Here is a 19,037-nt window from a genome sequence, read left to right on the forward strand (position 1 = left end):
TTATCTGACGGATTATATTTGTCTGCACAGTTTGGATGACCAAATAATTACGGATTTGGCTAACTTTTTATAGGGGTAACCCTTAAGAAGGGCCTAAGAAATGGACGGTCTCGGTCATTGAATTCCTCCGCTCTGTGGTTGTTGGGTGGTTAGGTGAGCTTGAAATTCTCCGCTTTATAGTGAGCGAGTGATTATTTCTGTATATATATATATACAAGAATGCTCTAAAATTAACTAACTAGCATTTTAATACAAAACTATCCACCATGTTGGGCCCACCACACAATATAATCTTAAAATCTGAACCGTCTATTTTTTAGGCTTTACTTCAAAGATCATCTCTATAAAAAATCTCCAAAATCAGAAGTCATTCCCATTTGAGTTTAATAACAACTATTTATATGCTTTTATCAAAAACAGTGATCGTCTGTTGGATTTTGGGGAGTTTGTGGGAGTTTGATATTCAATAGGTCATGGAGATACACATACTTCAAGTTCTTTAATGTTGTAAATGACTGCTTTTATAGTTTTATGTGAGGATAGCTTTGATCAGGCGAAAACTAAAAGATTCTTCATAGATAAATGGTAATTAACCTCTCTCTCTCATTCAGACACACACAAAGAAACATGAATGTATTCATTAATACGGTTACAGGATAGTCATCTGGAATACATAGCATGAGCCAATCCGGCCCTTCCTCTAACCAAACAAAATAAACCTCTTTCACGAATGATATGTTCATTCAGTAGTGTTATGTATCTTTATCATCATCTTGATTAATTTGGTTTTTAATTAAACTTAACTGTCTTTTCTAAACTTACGGGTGCTTGTGTACTTTTATGTTTTATGTTTAGCTCCTCTTCTGAGACAAGTACATGCATGCTTTTTTCAGTTGAAGAGGGCAAACTGCAAAGTGGCTATGGACAATTATGTGTAGGAGTTTTGGAGTGCTTATTAACTTCATAATAAAGACATTATTGAAGTACTAGGAATTTGATTTGTACCATTAATAGTAAACAGTTGAATGGAACTTTCCAATCAACTATTAACCATGAATATTCTAGCTAGTTTTACTTCAGACATTTTGCAGTTTATAGCTACAGGAAGATAATTAATTATGGACTGCATCTCATGGGTTTGTCTTCAATTCTTAGTTCAATTGTTGTGGTCTTATATATCCAAATCCTGTGAAACCAATTTTTATTTTAGTAAGTAGTAATTTACTTTTATATTCATGTATAATCAGACTCTCAGACATAAACATCTACAAACTAAAACATAACTGAGAAATCCTAAAGCAATGATCTTTTATCTTGCCCACCAGTTGTGTATGGTTCACTCTTAGAAGTCCTGAAAAGGAGAATCCGGCCAATCAATGTAAAATCTGAAATACATGAAAAGGACAATAAAAAGTTACTGAAGTAAAGCTATAGAAGTCAAACCAACTGTTTTTCATTATTAAGAATACACCAGGAATGGTATCTGTACACAAATTACAAGCTTCTGAACAATATTTTACCTCCCACAGTTTTCTACAATTTTTTTTCCTTTTTTTATTATGTAAATTCTTATAGGGGAATCATTTAACCCACAACAAATCAAATCAAATAAAAGAACTCAAATACAACCTATCCCACTGATCAACACCTAAATATGCTGAGAACCAAACTGAGAAGTGTCAGATTTAGTACCTGAGCTTTGCTTTTCACTTCTGTCCAGCTGCAGTGTTCCTTTTGGCTTCAAGCATGGTACCCTCCTTCAGTGCTACTTGTGCTTCATTCTCCATTCCAAGTGCAGAAAGCGCAGCAGCCTGAAGATAAGATGCAACGTGCCATATTGGGGAAATTACTTGAGCTTGCATTGCATCATTCAGAGCTTCTTGAGGCATGTCATTCATGAGATAAGACAAACTACGCCGTGCAAAAATTGTTGGAGAAACCATGGTTCCAACATCAATGAACTGCAAGTAGAAGAAACTGTCAGCGGGATAAAACATGCAAATAAAGCAGCAAGAAATGTCAACCCATTTGATATTGAATAATCCATCCACTAGTACAGATAGGATTACCCCAAAGAGCTAATTACAGAACACAGATATTCAAGGCTTTACTAGGTTCTTTTTTCTTTTTTGGTCATACAGATTTACTTGGTTCAAATCCACTAATACGGATTTACTAGATTCATACAAATTTCAATTCTCACAATCCAGACTTAGCAGGTATGATGTTACAATCATCTTTTGTCATTTCTGAAAGTGCGCCTAAGAGCCAGAGTGTGTAATTTTCTCCACAAGAAAAGAGAATGAAAAAAAAAAAAAAAAAAAAAACAAACCAACCAACCAACAATGCAGCACCAAATTTGGGAGTGGTATCAACCAAATTTCATAGGAAATTTTGTTGAGCAAATTATTTTTAAGTCATATAAAGAACATGCTACTGGAGGTCACTTTGGATATCTGCATGAACATGAAAGTAACTCTTCTCAAACTTCCTAGAGAATTTACCAAAATATAAGAACTTAACCTGCGAATAACACTCAATTGTGGATCTAAAGTCCTTCTTCTTAAAAGCAGAATCCCCCTTTTTCTTTGAATCTAGTGTTTCCTGCATTCGGTCAGTCCACATTTGGAACGAGAGCTGCAGTGGAACACAAGAAACGAAAATGTTTCAGTAACAGTACTAACTGGGTTCTTTGCAAACAATACAAAAGTTGCAGAGAAACAATGAACCAACAGAGAAGTGCAACAGAACAGATACAACAGAGAAGTTCAATGATGACCAGCACAGTACAAAAGAGGAATATTGAACAAAAATATATATAAAGGCTAAATATGTAGATTGTACACTTATTCAGTAATTCTCCATTATTTTAAACAAGTATAGAACCTCATTTGTCATTCCATCATCTTTATAGCCGATACTCTCTAGGATCTCATGTACAGCAGTCAAATCCCTTCTTGAGCAGGCTTCACCAAGTGGTGAAAGAGGAGAGCAGGAGGTACTGTGTGGGATACCCATCAAAACATGAGAAGGAACCTGCAGAGGTAAGAAAAAGGAAATTCATAGGAACTACAGCTACCATCATCATGTTAAGCCTCTATTTGATTAAACTATTAAGATGGTGTAGATAATGAATGACTTGAAATTTTGAATTGGCACGTGATAAGTGTGTGCACATTTTCAACTAGATATATTCTTATAGGAGGTGATTTTGTAACTCCCTGAAATCTGGGGTCGTTAATTATGGGTTCAAGGGATTTTAAATACAAAATCCTTAAAACCCTTATAATTAACGACCCTCGGTTTTGGGGCATTACAGATTCTCAAAAATATTTCTAGGTTATCGCTCACCCATGAAAGGGACTGAACAAAAGTGCAGCTCTCCTAAGTAGTATCAAATTAGAGTCATTTCCCTTCCTAAATTTTTCAAATATTTCCACTCGTCAGAAGGTTCTGTATTGAAGCTATCACTATCACTAAATATAATGGAGAATTTTTTTTGTGTGGTGGTACCACCACCGTGACATGCTGACATGGTGTTACAAATCCACCCAAATTATAACGTGTACAATAATTAATATCTATACCCTAAATGATAAACCTAGACCCAACATACTGTATTAATCATTAATTGTGTTATAATTTGGGTGGATTCATAACACACCATGACGTGGTGTCACCGTCACACAAAATAATTTTTCAAAATAATGAATTGGTAGATCCAAGCTTACAGTAATAGCTTGAATTGAATCCAGTGGAAAGCAAATTCCCATATAATATACTGCTTACAAGACTGGCCCAAAGTATAGATCTAGAAACTATTGTATCAGATTTTAAGACAGTCAAATGATGCTTCCCAAGTTAGTTGGGAATGAAATGACTTACAAGAGAAAAAGAAAACTGACCTCAGTTTCCTTCTGAAGAGGAGTCAAAGCAGCAACTAATGACTTTAGATTTGGTCGCTCTCGGGGTTCAGATTGTAAACATCGCGAAGCCAAGCGTACCAATTCAGTACCATCATTATCAGAAAGCTGTCCTTCCAAGCAAGAATCGGTCAGCATCTGAAGATTTCTGTCCCGAATCAGGTCTAGGGCCTGGGTACGAAATAATCAACCATTAGATGAACAAATTCACTTCAGTGCATGCATGACCCAAGAAGAAGAAATCATGATGCAGAATCCATAACAATTAAAAGTAAATAATATCGTGGCCAAAAAAAGGAAAAAAAAAAAGTAAACAATATTATATTGTAGGTAGAAAAGTTCAACATGTACAAACCATTAGATCTTTATAAGACTTTCACTAATCTTTCTTTTCATTTCAACCCTTTTTTTTTTCCCTTTTACCACTGGAGCAATCACTTACATGATTGGGGGGAATATGTTTTCCACTGACAAGATCAAGCAGAAGAGTCCCAAAGCTATATATTACACTTTCTGGTGTTACTCTCCCTGTTAAGCGAGACAAGAGACGTGAAGCAAAGTCATGGACTCATCTTGCAAACCAATTAGAAATGATAGTTACCTTGTGAGATGCCAAGACCAGTCAGACTTTAGATCATACAAGAACAAAATTAGAAATAAACATGGTAACTGCAATACTGTACGGAAAAATATGATCAACCAAATCATTATAGTAAGATCTTGAGAAGCATCATTAGGGCGACAATAGCTCACCCTATAATTCAGAAACATTATATACGATGAGGAGTATGCTTAGCAAGTATAAGAAGAGCCTGTGCAGTCTATAATAATTGATGAACTGCATCCACGACAAGAGTAATTATCTCAGCACTAAAATTTGCATAAAGAACTCTTTTTTGTTACATGTCAGGAGAAAATAATCTGAAGATCAGACAAATTTTCACCAAGACAGATCTGCCATTCTAACCAAATAAATTATTCTACAGAGTGAATTGTCAATCTATCTTGATAACTAAAGCTAGTTAGTCTAGCTAGCATGGTAGGATGATCGATTGCATCATACTTAAAGGATGCATGTTAACAAGGACATTCAGAATTAATATGAAATACCAAACATGATTTTGACTTTATTACCATTATTATTAATAGCTAAACCATGCAGCTGTCAGGTAAATCATAAATTTTAAGTAGTGTAGTTTGGAGTGAAAATATTGCTTGTTTCTAGGTGCACATACCAGTTCTAAGATATTCGGGAGGAGTAAATGCCAGATTTGTACTATAACTCTTTCCATCCCTACTATTTTTCATCAGGCCAAAAGTAGATATTCTAGGATTACCATCCTGCAAAATTATTTTACATTAAAAATGCAATCAGAATATACATAGAAAATGGTACCAAATAGATGGAGTCAAAAAATAGTTACCTCATCAAATAAAATTCTGTAAGCATTAAGGTCATGATAAAGGGAACGCCCTTTGCTTGTGCAGTATTCTAGAGCTTGTGCGAGATGTAAAACAACCCTTAATCGCATTGCCCATTTCATAGGCTGAATTTCCCCTGATTCAAGAAAGTAATCAAGTTATTCTCTTCACTGCACTAGCATAGTACTCATCAACAGATACATCCATGCAATTAACTAGACAACTTTGCAAAATGCAAGAAGATATTATAATTGAAACAAGACTGCATAGTTGTCGAATGTGAAACCTGTGCTATCAGGCTCCACATGATACTTCACAAAGTACAAGGGTATCTTTCCGTAACTTCTGTCTATGCATCATCCTAAATCACATTTCCGTTTAACAAAAAGCACATTGCAACTCAGTTACTATTAAATATTGATCATTATAAATTAGGAAATATTGGTGATAAAAAATGCAAATCACTAAAAATAGTTGTGATTGATCAACAAAAGTTTCTAACTCCCAAAAGGGGGAGGGGGATAACAATGAAGAACCGCCGAAAAAAGAAATGCATGCCAGCAACCATTGTCTCAATGTAGATACCCATACCTACACCTATCTCAAGCAATATTTGGGAACTACAAAAATCAGAGTGAAGAAGTGAGAAATTATACACGAAGACGGACAATAATATTTTTGAAGTTCTAACATGTGGTCATCATTGCTAAAATAAAATGTGATACCTAATATCCTAATATGTCCTATTCCAACTGCAACCCAAAGTCCAATCACCAGTGAAACAATGAAACTATTATCCAGAGAAAATTGCACGACCAAATAAATCAGATATCCAACAATTAAAACATGGGTGCAAGGTAGATGAGTAACCGAAAACCCATATACATAAGGAATCAGCCTTACAATGAAAAAGGTGTTTTGCAAGTGTTTCATTGGGCATATATTCCGCCACAAGCAACCTCTCATCACCTTCGCAACAGCAACCAAGCAAATTGACCAATCTGTGGTTGCGGAGCTGACCAACCAATCTTGCTTCCTCCTGCAATTGTGCAAAAGAAAAATGTCTCACAACAGTGCTCGTAAATGGAATAGAGAAAACAGAAAATGCCTTATTGCCTTCATTGGAGCTGATAAACAATATAGCCATGAGGTAATATATGGACCAGAAATAAATGGAAATTTCAGTCAAAAAAATACAGCACCGCATTTCATGTACACAATCTTCCAAAAATTGTCGATGAACCAAATTTCAAACCACATAAGTTCTCAACAGAAAAAATACATTAGATGAGAATATAAAGATAAAACCACTAGTTGTGCAGACAATGTAGACCAATTTTTGTCAACAAGTATCCAAACAAGAGTTTTATGAAATGGAAAAATATCCAAGTTATAGGATGTCTACCAAAAATTGCCGAGCAACAGGCCAAGCCATCCTATTGAAGCGCTTAACAGCAATTCTCTTCTGATTTTCCAGTTTCCCTTTATAAACAACATTTGGAGCCTTCTCTCCATGCTCAGACACAATGTACTCCACTGCAAAGCCAGATGTGGCATTTTTAAGTTGTTCAAATGTGAATTCACAAAATGTAGGCAAGTAATCAACCTCGCTCTTCTCCTCATTATCTGCAGTAAAGGCAACAATCCACAAGCATCAGATAAAATCTGCTCTCCACTAAAAAAAAACACATATACAATAACCCACCAATGTCAGGAGCTTCAAGAACCACTGCCTTGAAGTGTGAATCCCAGCAACATGGTATGAGTTTTGAGCATTGACAGCCCATGTCAATATCAGAGTATCAAGCTGAAAGTATAAATTCCTATTCAAGCTGTGCCTCTGAACAAAACCAACATCACTAAAATCCAATTCATTCGCTTCACGCTGACTAAATCAACTTGATTGTATAATGAAGGACTACTTCGAAACTCAGGCTTCCCAATTTGATTGATTAAAAGCTCCTGAAAATTTATTGAAATTGAAATTATTAGATGATTATCCTTCCTTGGAATCACAATTGCAAAAAATTTACTACTAATCAAGTGGGACAAGTGCTCCTATGAAGCTAGTTTGGTCCGAACAGAAATACCTGATTCAAAATATTTGGGAACAAGTGATTAGCGAAGAAAGTAAACACTCGATCAAACTCAAGTAGCATAAAAAGTAGAGAGAGAGAGTGGCTACTAGTAGATTTGTTAAGGATACATCCACAACTTTTTGGCTAAAACTTCTGTTTACACAGTCAGTAATCCAACGAGAATTGAATGCTGCAGCTAAAGACTAAACTAGATTTCTTTATTTTCCTTACTTCTTGTTAAAAAACATTTGCTTTGGCTATTAGCATTTTCTCTCTATCCTATTAATTATACTAACGAATATATAATTACATAAACTACAAATGCTAAAAGACAAATGAAATCAGATACCACTAACAACTCAACTGCTTGTATAGCTTTAAAAGCTCTTTTTTAGTACCTGAGCCAAGTTGGCGAAGCTGAAATCAGCAAAAACAGCAGGACCCAGTTTCCAAAACCCAGTAAACAAAAGCTTCCTAGCTGATCCAGAAAGCTATAAACACCAAAAACCGAGTAACCAAAAGCTTCCCAACTGACCCCAAAAAGTTCCAAAACCTTCAAGCTTCTTCTTTAATGATAAAATCAAACCCGTTACAAGATCCAAGCTTTGGCCTCAAAAACCCACAGAAACTAAATTTAAACAAAACCCAAATCTAGAAAAGAACAAAAACAAACGTGGTAGGTGAAAATTGAAATAGCTCAAGATCTGTGTAGTATGAAGAATGGAAGAAAAAGATCGGTGTTTCCTATGGTATTAGTTTGTGTTTTTATTCTTCATTCTCATTTATTTCCATAAATAAACAAATCAATTATTAAAATTTAATTCAAACATGTCACGAGTCACGGATATTTACTCACAGTCCAAGAATCGGCATATTATTTTAAGGGTCCATTAACATACAGGTATTAGCACCTAAATTTATTAACCAAAACCACCCAAAGCCCCTTTCTTTCTTTGCGGGCCAACTATCACAATTCTATTATTCCTTTGCGGACACCACATCCACTGGATAACAAAAATTAAAAATACCTGCCGTGTCCTCACCAGCTGCAACATGCCAAAATACTAATAAACTGAAACTGCAAGTCAGCAACTCCAATAAACTGCAGTTTCAACTCTAATAAATTGCAGTTTCTGCAGTTTCAGTTCACTTACAGTTCCAGAAACTGCAGTTTCAGTTCACTTGCAGTTTCAGAAACTGCAGAAAGTTCACTTGTAATTCCAGAAACTGCAGTTTCAATTCACTGTAAACTGCATAAACTGCAGTTTTGTATGCAGTTTCAGAAACTGCAGAAAGTTCACTTGTAATTCCAGAAACTGCAGTTTCAGTTCACTGTAAACTGCATAAACTACAGTTTTTTATGCAGTTTCAGAAACTGCAGTTCTAGAAACTGCAGAAAAATGCAAAAAACTGCAACTGCAGTTTCTGAAACTGCAAAAAACTGCAGTTTGACTTAAAATGGCATAAATGCATAAAGAGAGAAGATGAACGTGAAGAGAGAAGAAAGAGAAAGACAAAAATGAAATAAAATGGCAATTGACCAGATTTCAAGATAAGCCAGCTAGCTGCAACTTACCTTGTTATTAAAAAAAACTAATTGGTGCACTAGAGAGTAAAAACAATAAGTAAAAGGTACCTTAGAGTAATTAATTCTTATTTTAATTACCAATAAAATCTATTTTCTTCCTTTTGATTTGATTATGTGGGTTTTATTTATTTTTTACATTATTTAAATTGCACCGCGAATGGTGTTGGATTGAATTGAATTATGGTGTGTGGTGGTAATGTGGTACGAATGGGGGCCAACGGCCAACGCATGTCGGAGACTCTTTCATCATTCTTGTGCCCCATCGCTCCCGCCGTAATCATTCACCATTTGCCACCTTTAATTATTGTTTGAAACAAAGCAAACGGCGCTGTTTAAATATGACACTATATTAATGAGGCTACGCTGTCGTTTTGGAAAGCGCTATAAATACATTCTTGGAATGATATATTCGACGGTCTCATTATGTTATGTTATTTATGTAGAGCAATGATATTCACATTTTTTTATTTTTCTTTTCTACCGACTATTTTTTTATTATTTTTATTCCATAGTATATTTTTATTATTGGAATAGTTCATTTTTTAGATCATTTATTGAATATATTTCTACAAAAAATCAATTAAATCAGAAATTATTTAATCATATAATTGTTATCAAATAAACATACAATAAATCAAACTGTTACCAAAACTATATGTTTATTTGATTATAGTTATATAAGTAAATGATATCCGATTTGGTTAATTTTTTGTAGAAATTATCTTTGTATAATAATCTAAAAAATGAACATTTCTGATTATAAATTTATACTGCATAATGAGAATAATAAAAGGAAAAATCGGTGGAGAAGTTAGATTAGAAAAAGTGAATAACATACCCGTTTATGTATACCACTCTAAACTATGTCATGTTTGACACCCTTAACAAAAAGGCCACTCAGTGCCAATGTAGCGCTATAATGTGCAAAATCAACCGAGATTAATTTTTAACGGTTTTGGGACAAAATGTTCAACAAAATTGAGTCTGTGGAATAAAGTGTCACAAATTTTTGTCTGAGTAAAATGTCAAACAAGGCATGATGAGGGGTAGAGTCTATAATTAACCCTTTTTTTGGTCATGATCTGTTTGCCAGTATTTGAGCTAGAATTTCTTGCATATTCACCTCAACGGAAAGGTTCGCCCGCTGACCATAGAGAATTTCTTACTCAATTACTGTTATTAAATCTAATGGTTCAGAGAATCAACTGAATTAATAATTTTTTAAAGCAATTTTTCAAAAGAAACTAACATGGCGAAAGTCAACCTGCTGTATTTGAGAGGTAAGAGATTGGAGTCTCCATGAGTAAAATTTTATATTGTATTACTAAAGTCTATTCAAATCTAGATGGAGGCAAATGTTTGTTCATTCAAAATATATTCATCTTCTTTGTTTCTTTTTAAAGCTAACTCAACACAGAAGAAATAATCATACTTACAATAAACAAGAAAAAAGTTCCTGCAAAATTTGTATATAGGTTGTATCTATTTCTAGAAACAGATACCCAAGACAGAACCAGGAAAAACACAAATGACAGTACAAAGAACCACTGCTTTAGACACTTTTCTTTTTCTTGTTCTTTTGGTTTCTTAGGAATCTTGTTATAAACTCTTATATCTACAGTATAATTCCATGAAGTCAATCTTTCAGGCATCAACCACTTTGTGAAGAGCATAGACTAGTAGACAAAAAAAAGATAAGAATTGCTGTCTTATTCTATTGAATCCTGACTTTTTTCAATCTGTGCATTAGTGATTCGATAGATTTTTGTATTCTGGTGCCTTCTCTCTGCGTCGCTGCCTGAGATGCCTGGTGTAAACCTTCAATCCCACGACCCAAACTGGCGATTGATGGAGCTGCAGGAGCAGATTCTGCAGCACATTCAATCCCATCTCCGTATGCAATCAGCCCGGCACAAGTTGTAATACTACACCCAAATGTAGCCAACGGTAGGAAACCGATTGGCCGGACATGCCGTTTCCTCATTATTTCATAGAATGCTGTTCTCATGGCTGAAAGGCTGGTCTTCTCAGCAGCGGCTATAGCACTGTGGGCAGCTGCTCGGATCTTCTCGGCAGAAGCAGTTGCTTTCAATAATGATGTTGATTTGAGTCCAGAACTTGCAACACCAGGAGCTACCACTTTTGATGAGCCAAGAGTCTTACTAATAGGAGCTACCACTTTTGATGAGCCAAGAGTCTTACTAAGGACAAGTCCCAATGTCTTATGGGTTTGGCTTACGAACAGTTTCAGTGAAGCAGGAACTTTGAGTGTCACAACCTTCATAATTGTCGAAGCAGGAACTTTGAAAGTCACAACCTTCATAAGGGTCGAAGCAGGAACAACCTTAGAGAGTGAAGAGGCTCCTAAAACTGCTGTTGCCCCAGCCCCAACTGCCACCAAAGGTTTATCAGCTATCAACCGCTTCCTGTCAGCATGAATTGACATTTCTCCCTCACCTTCACAATCAGTAACAAGCTCTCCAACCAAATCCTTGACCTCTAGAGGGACAGCAGTGTTCCAGTGTTTTCTAAGACCTGCTAAGCCACTAGCATCCACTACTGCCACTATCGTCTTGAACTTCGTAGTCTGGCTCCGAAGGGCCTGTGCAAAGAGAGCATACGACTTTTCCTCAACTGGGAGTTCAGAAAACTCAATCTTATTTAAGTTGGGATTCCTTATTTTATTAATGGGAAGTCGACCAGCATTGTTCAGAGAAATTCTCAGCCCCTCGACTGCAATTCGGAAGGTATAGACTTCAGATATAACTTTGGTATCTACAGCTTCACCTCTGTTCACATCATAAAGCATCTTTTGAGCATGAGCTAGAGCCTTTCCCATTGATGGAATATCAAAAAATATATTATGTAGATCCTCAAGTAATGGATAAAATGATTGAGCAAATTGTGGGACCTCATAACTGGATTGTGGCTGAATTTCCTTTGACCCCACCTCAGAAACAGGACTCAATGGACTTGGCCTCAATATTGATAAATCCATATATGGAGATAACAACTTCACCATCTGTGACTGAACATCATTGGTTATGTAAAACCTCTTCGAACTCGATGAAGCAACTGAACCCACTTTCTGTGGAACCAAACTACTAGCTAAACCTTGGAACTTGCTCACTGCATCAAGTTGACCTGAGGTATTCTCCCCACCGGAACATCTTACAAATGGCAATTCAAGCACCAAGAATGATGAACCAACCTCTTGAGCCACCCTCTTGGCCGCTGAAAAATGTCCATGATAACCAACCCCAAAGATCTCTCGTAAAACCAAGTTTCCTGCAATATCCTCATACTTATCTTTATTAACCTTCTCCAGAAAACATCGTTTGAGAACTTCAAATGACGAAGTTGGAACTGAGTTGTCAAAACCATCTCTTAACACACTCTCTTCAGATTGAATTTCAGTCACAGTTGAAAGACCCACCTGGGCAATGACAGCATCAGGTCTGATCTCCCTAATTAAATACTCGGCATCCAATGCTGACCACTCTGATAAACTTTGAGCAGAAAGTATGTAAATTACAGACTGAGTTTCAGGCTCACGAACTGCATAAACAAAATGTTTCGTGTGTTCAGGTATTGGAAGTTTGCGTACCAATTCATTAGATACACTCAGGTCATCAGATTTGAGTACTGAAAAGGGCCAAAGATTTTGTAGGTTCCAGACAAATGCAAGTGCCATTACAAGAACATCAACGCCTTGTTTGGTTACGGAGGAAACCAACCAATTTATAACAATAATCTTAGACTATGTAATCCTTGTAAGTTGTAACTCAACTGTAATTCCTTTTTAGGCAAAAATGAGTAGAAAATCCACAAATTCATAACCGAGATAGAAAATAACTCCAAGTTCTGAGTTTTGGACTGAATTTCCAACTCCCGCCTATTTTTCTGAGCAACCAGAGCATAGCCAAAAAAACCCAATATCCTAGAATTCGATAGGAACCAGATGAGGCAATGAACATTAGAGGCACATTCCAATGCAATCCAAAGAACCCCAAATAGAAAAAAGCCAAAATATCTCAGCACCAACTAGAATCAGACCATAATTTTCCAGAGAACCAAAATTGGATAAATAAGATTGAAGCTGCAGAGAACAATCCGAAACTAAAAATTCGATTGGTTCTTCTAAGGTACCTGATTAATTGGCTGGTTTCTATGTCTTGAATGATCTTCTTCTCTTTGGAGGTAAAGTAAAGTACCTGAGCCAACTTGGCGAAGCTGGAACCAGCAAAAATGGGAGGACCCAGATTCCAAAACCTGAAACCCAGTACAAAAGCTTCCCAACTGACCCAGAAAGCTATAAACACCAATAAAATCCAGTAAGCATAGCTTCCCAATTGACCCAAAAACGATATAAAACCTTTAAGCTTCTTCTCCAGTGTTAAAAACGCTTTGTTGGTTGGTCTCTCTCACTCACTCTACGTCTTTAGCCAATCAAATATTTCATTTTCTCAATCAAATTAAACCCCTTTACAGGAGCAAGGGTTTGAAATAGCTCAAGATCCGTGTAGAATGAAAAGGGAGGAAAATCTGGTACGAGTAGCATTTTCCTTCCTATATTATTTGTGTTTTTTCTTTTTATTTATTTTCACAAATAAATACATCAGCCCAAAAGAAAAGTATTTATTCACGGCCCAAGAATCTGCACAATAGGCCCTTGGCCTGCAAACTCTACACTTATCCATCCTAGGCTCCTAGCGGCCTTCTAAAGGTACCGCCAATTTTCTTTCCCCACCCTCCTAAATTTTTTTACTTTTTTTTTTTGGCCAATGCTAAATTTTTTTCCTTTAATCTTACAGTTTTACCCTCAATTGTGAAGACAAAGAAAACAGTTTTACCCTCAAAACCATCCGACACCACCCTTCCCTCTCACATTGTTAGTGGCCCCACTATTGACAAAGGGGTAACAATTTTTAATACGACACGAAATTAGCAAGTTAGGGTTGATCATTTTTTGACAAAACACGACAAGTTAAAAATGAATAATAAATGGATCAGATTAGTATCAAAAATATATAACACGACTCATAAAAAAAAAATGTATAACAGTACTATATGAAGAAAATAAGTAACTTTTCTCTTTTTTTTTTTTTAAATATTTATTGTATAAGTCATTATATAATAGTAGAATATTTTTGTTTTTTAAGAGTTTGTTAGTATTATAATTAAATAATTTTTTTTTATAAGTGATAGTTTTGTTTAAAAATAAAGGAACTTATATTTAAGTTTTTTTGTCACAAGATATATGGCTCATCCCTAACACAATACAATTATAAACATGTTGGGTTAAGTTAAGTCATTTGACACGATGATAGACAGGTTGAGATAGCGTTGAGTCATTTGACACAATTAATTAAACGAGTTAAGTTAGAGTTGACTAGTATTTCATACGAACATGACCCACTACCACAAATTGCCACCTCAAATTACTGGTTGGGGACCCGTTCCTCCCTCCTTCTAATCCATCTTGTTTTCTCTCTTTCTCTCTCCATCTATTTTTCTTTTTTCCTCATTCTCTTTCCCTATCTCCCTCTCTTTCATCTTTCCCTTTCCCCCACTCTTCATTTCTCTGTCCAATGGAAGCAAACGGGGGGCAACCTTACTAGTCTCTTAGATCAATGAACTATACATTGTGTCTTATTTTATCCCCCGAAAGTCATTTTGACTCCTTAATTACAGTTTGTATTTTAAATAATTCTTTCTATAATTACATGGTAAAATTGTTTTGTGTGTCGGTGTTTGATTAATAAGAAAGATGACATATTTAAGTGAATAGGTAATTTAAAGCACGAAACATATTTTAAGAGGTAAAGTAAGTCAAAATAAGTTTTATCGGATAACCTGACATAATTAATGACATGCATGACATTATTCAAGGAATCAATGACAACTTGCATAATTAAGCCTTTTTCTTTTGGCAAGTAATTTCGAACTTGAGATCTATTCAACAAAGTTGAAAAAATTAAACTAGACCACGTTAAAATTTTGAGACAATGTGTTAATGACAATTTTAGCCTAGTGGTGATATTCGGTCTCTTCTTTACGAGATAGGATCTTTAATTCAAATCTCATACACCTACATTGTTAATAATAATAAGGATTAATTTCATTTCATTACCTCAAGCTTGTTTCAAATTTCAATTTAATATCTTATGTTTAAAATATTGCAATGTCATACATCATCTTTCCGATTTGTTGCAATGTTATATCTCCATTAGTATGATTGTTAAGAGATCTCTTCAATACTGATGTGGCATTTACATGGCACTCTCACAATACTGACTGGATACCACATGGTCTGACAACATGACACATTATGCCACATGGCATAAAAAATAATTTAAAATCTAAAAATTGAAAGGAAAAAATTAATAATTATGTGCCATATTTATAGATTTTTAATTATTTTTATGTCACGTGGCATGACGTAGCTTGTTATCAAACTACATAACATTCAGTCATTATTGTGGGAGTGTCATGTAAGTGCCACATCAGTATTTAAGTGATCTCTTAACAGCCATACAGAGGTATGACATTGCAACAAATTAGAAAGATAATGTATGACATTGCAAAATTTTAAACATGAGGTGCTAAATTAAAATTTGAAGTAAACTTGAGGTACTGAACTGAAATTATAATAAAAGACTTTGAGACAATTTTTAAATTCTTATTAAAAATGGAAAAAATTACGACATTTTTAAATATCTCCAGGTTAGGGTTTGGTTTAGCCATTTGTTTGCGAAGAAATTGAAGAAGAAAGTAAAACCAAAACCAGAGGGGTCCTGAGCGATTCAGAGCCGTGCGAGAAAAATGTCGAAGAAGAACGATCTTGCTCGTCGAAAAAGACAGCACGAATTCGAACTTCAAAGTAAGCCCTCCTCTCTCTCACCCTCTCTCTCTACCTATAAATGTTTGCTGTATACTATATAACATGTATTTTACAAGTTTCAATTTTTTTTTTTTGGTGGTTAATTAGGAGAGAAAGCAGAAAGAGAAAAGCAGGCAAAGAAGCTTCAAGCAAAGAAGAGCAAGATGAAAGTAAGTCTTTCCCTCTCTTCAGATGCACTTGGTTCTTTTTTATAAAAAGTAAATTTTTTGAGCTATTTTTAACTTTTGGGTGTTGGAGTACATGAAGAATACTCACTTTGAAATAGGGAATTTTTTTTATTTTATGCTATTTTTCTTTGATTTGTTAGAAGTGAAAAAGCTTAGCTCAACTGAAGTGAAAAGGTTGCCTATTTGTCTGAGTTGCCCATTTGGATCACAAGAGACTAATCAGAGTTGGGCTGTTTAAAAATTTAACGAATGTTAACTAATTTGATTTTATTATTACATGTTATATATCATTTAAGATTTATAATTGTTCTTAAAAGAAAAATGGTTGAGTTGAGTTTGTTTCTAACCAAATTATGTACAACAGGTTGATGGCAGTGACAAGAAAAAGAAGGGAAGTGGGTTTCAAGTAGGCAAGAAAAAATTGAAGACCAAGACCAAATTGACAGCACTGGCGAAAGCTAAAGCTGCTCAAGCAATGGAGGTTGACAAATGAGGTTCAATTGCAATGATTTTCTGTGTATGTTAAGAGGTACTGAAAAGAAATGGTTATGGGTTTGTCTTTTGATATGTAATCTAGATTTCGCTTATGTTGTTGGTCACTGTAACAGTTTTGCTCCAACCAATTTTCTAATGAAGATGATGTCCCATTTTAGTTGGAAACTTTTGGTTGTTAAAACAATACCAAAACGTTATGCTTACCCTGTGTCTAGTCTGTAGTGTGGCTTAATAGTTAATAATTAGAATGTGGAGGGTGAATGAGTGAGCAAGAGCAAGCACTGAGACAATCATCTTGAAAATGTCTTGGGGTGCATGGATTGTATATGTTAAAAGTGAAGATTGTGATTTTAATAGTTTATGCTTTTAGATCTTGTTAAGAACCCAGTTTAAGTTCACTGTCCTAAATTACAATGCTTTATGCATGCATGCATGCTTAACGCAAAGAATGAGTATTACTTGGAAGGTTATATTGATAGTTACCATACATACGGAAAGAAGTATAAGAAATTGTTGAGAAAATCATGAAAGGAAGAAAAGGAGGTTAAATCAGGACTTGTGGGGAAAGAGTGGGAAAGGAACGAAGGAGGTTAAACGAGAACATTGAGAAGCTTGGTGGAAGGTATGGGGAGATATTGGATATTTAACAATGCCATGGGTTCATCCTATATTGCACACCGTTAGTAAAATAGTCTTTGTTATGTTATATTGAAGCCTATGTCAGAATTGGGTAAGTTGTATACATTTTTTTACTCACTAGGATAAAACATATTTGGACTTTTAGGCAAAATTCTTTAGCTCAACATATTCTTTAGCCCTGGTTTTAAGTAATTTAGGTTCAGCTCTTGAGACAATCTTTATTCTATAGATGAAGTCCATATATGCTTGTCTAGCAAAAGCTTTAGGTTGTGAGGAAATTATATATTCACCAATTTTTCAGTTGTCAAGAATTAGTGTCAAATGTAAATTTTTGAATTACAAATGGTTAGATCAGCTAGGAGTATCAAGCGATCCCAAGAGTAATTCCAGTTGGTTGTAATTTAGATCGGATGATAGTGGAGATTGTAAAACCAAATATTGTTTTATAATTTTGACCTCATCTGAAACGTGTTTTGATGAGACAATCCTATTACAGTAAACCCAAAAATTGTAATTCCAGTTATAGGATTGTCTCATCAGAACAGTTATTCTGATGAGACAATCCTATAACTTGTTAATAGCCCATATGTGATGTTGAATGATGGAAAAAATGTTTGAAAGCATGGCAAACTTTTGAGTCAGCTACTGCATCACATTAATTTGCGCATGGTAACTGTTGATATCCCTGCTCTAGTTTATAGCCTGACTTTGATTAGATTGAACTGAGGAACAGTTATTCTGAAGGCTTCAGCCATCAACCAGCCAACCTTGTTGTCTGGATGGAAAATTAATCTTCTAGCAGAATTTTCTGTCTAACCTTTTTAGAGATAATTTTCTTCAAATGGTTCTTTTGGCCGAATGGATTTAGCATTTCCTGACTCCTAGAACTAAAGTGATATGGAATATATATAGTTCATGGAAATTCTCTGATAATTTAGGTAGATTTATCACAAGATCAATCATTCCTTTTATCTGGGACCAAAGAGTATTATGTATGATTTTGGCACTTCTTGATAAAAGAAATAGAACCCCCTTTCTTTCTCCATTTCCTTTGTTGCAGGAGCTGTGCCATGGCAATGATTATATCACAACCCTGATTGGAAGATTGGCACATCATCCATTTTGGCTAAGAGGTATTGATTATCAGGATTGTAGTGGAGAGCATGGGTTTCGATAAGTCTGAGTAATGGAGGAGGGTTTATTTTTAGGACACAAAGTAGTTTGTAAATGGATTCATACACCAATTATTTTCATCATTTTTCCGTTGAATTGAGTTTGGCTAAGACTAAGAGGTAATGGAGTCACAAAATATTTCAAAAGAGATGGGGGATTAGTCCGGTTGATTTGCAAATGGCAACCCAGTAGTCTGATCTTAGGAACAATTCTTATTGCTGGAAAGGCACTAATGGCTAAGTACTTGAAAAAAATTTGTTGTGTTGAGCTTCTGGCTTGAGTTGAATGGCCTGTTAAAAGTTCAAACTGAATTTTATGTTAAAGTGGGAAATGGCCTGTTCTCACTCATCCACAGCAAAAGATAAAATTTACTAAGCAAAAAAGAGGCCTAATTTCTACTTGTGTCTGGTATGCATATTTCCAATTGGCGAATTTGCTGCCAAGGACTACCATTTGCATTAAACAATTACAAAATGAAATTTAACTATAATTTCCTTTTCCTTTCTCATGCTTGCACTTACTAAATATGAGTTCGTTTTTTAAATTTACACTTGCCATATTTGAAAAATGAATTTCATTTCATATTCTCAAAGCCTCGTCCTGCACCGACGGACTACCAGCTTAGGTGACAGTCGACAAGGTGGTAAA

The 19,037-nt window shown here is 35.2% G+C and overlaps 3 protein-coding genes across 4 annotated transcripts; 1 reads left to right on the top strand and 2 right to left on the bottom strand.

Moving 5' to 3' along the window:
* Window positions 1–1,139: 1,139 nt before the first annotated feature.
* LOC147290624 (serine/threonine-protein kinase BSK3-like) lies at window positions 1,140–8,178 on the bottom strand. Of its 2 annotated transcripts, none has more exons than XM_086234674.1 (12): window positions 7,822–8,178; window positions 7,051–7,307; window positions 6,751–6,971; window positions 6,249–6,384; window positions 5,348–5,481; window positions 5,159–5,264; window positions 4,366–4,451; window positions 3,906–4,094; window positions 2,887–3,036; window positions 2,524–2,637; window positions 1,693–1,961; window positions 1,140–1,351 (listed from the first exon to the last, which is right to left on the bottom strand). In XM_086234674.1, the coding sequence occupies exons 2-11, from the start codon at window positions 7,130–7,132 to the stop codon at window positions 1,707–1,709; spliced, it is 1,473 nt and encodes a 490-aa protein (XP_086090800.1). In that variant the 5' UTR covers window positions 7,133–7,307; window positions 7,822–8,178; the 3' UTR covers window positions 1,140–1,351; window positions 1,693–1,706. The 2 variants fall into 2 exon arrangements, with proteins under 2 accessions (XP_086090800.1, XP_086090801.1); XM_086234675.1 differs by having other exon boundaries at window positions 1,140–1,385.
* Window positions 8,179–10,369: 2,191 nt separating this feature from the next.
* Window positions 10,370–13,570, bottom strand: LOC147290625 (uncharacterized). Its single transcript, XM_086234672.1, has one exon. The coding sequence runs from the start codon at window positions 12,703–12,705 to the stop codon at window positions 10,726–10,728; it is 1,980 nt and encodes a 659-aa protein (XP_086090798.1). The 5' UTR covers window positions 12,706–13,570; the 3' UTR covers window positions 10,370–10,725.
* A 2,160-nt stretch (window positions 13,571–15,730) lies between these two features.
* Window positions 15,731–16,942, top strand: LOC147290626 (uncharacterized). Its single transcript, XM_086238358.1, has 3 exons — window positions 15,731–15,894; window positions 16,003–16,064; window positions 16,447–16,942. The coding sequence occupies exons 1-3, from the start codon at window positions 15,837–15,839 to the stop codon at window positions 16,573–16,575; spliced, it is 249 nt and encodes an 82-aa protein (XP_086094484.1). The 5' UTR covers window positions 15,731–15,836; the 3' UTR covers window positions 16,576–16,942.
* Window positions 16,943–19,037: the final 2,095 nt, after the last annotated feature.

Source organism: Dryas octopetala, chromosome 3 (genome assembly GCF_963921425.1).
Source record: "Dryas octopetala chromosome 3, drDryOcto1.1, whole genome shotgun sequence".
Classification (NCBI taxonomy): Eukaryota; Viridiplantae; Streptophyta; class Magnoliopsida; order Rosales; family Rosaceae; genus Dryas; species Dryas octopetala.

Excerpts from the sequence above, each read along its gene's own strand:
- LOC147290626 (XM_086238358.1), top strand. The coding sequence starts at position 15,837 with ATGTCGAAGAAGAACGATCTTGCTCGTCGAAAAAGACAGCACGAATTC. Across the intron at positions 15,895-16,002 it reads GCACGAATTCGAACTTCAAA|GAGAGAAAGCAGAAAGAGAA; the intron begins GTAAGCCCTCCT and ends GTGGTTAATTAG. Across the intron at positions 16,065-16,446 it reads CAAAGAAGAGCAAGATGAAA|GTTGATGGCAGTGACAAGAA; the intron begins GTAAGTCTTTCC and ends TATGTACAACAG.
- LOC147290625 (XM_086234672.1), bottom strand. The coding sequence starts at position 12,705 with ATGGCACTTGCATTTGTCTGGAACCTACAAAATCTTTGGCCCTTTTCA.
- LOC147290624 (XM_086234674.1), bottom strand. The coding sequence starts at position 7,132 with ATGGGCTGTCAATGCTCAAAACTCATACCATGTTGCTGGGATTCACAC. Across the intron at positions 3,037-3,905 it reads CTCTTCAGAAGGAAACTGAG|GTTCCTTCTCATGTTTTGAT; the intron begins GTCAGTTTTCTT and ends TTACCTCTGCAG. Across the intron at positions 2,638-2,886 it reads ATGATGGAATGACAAATGAG|CTCTCGTTCCAAATGTGGAC; the intron begins GTTCTATACTTG and ends GTTCCACTGCAG.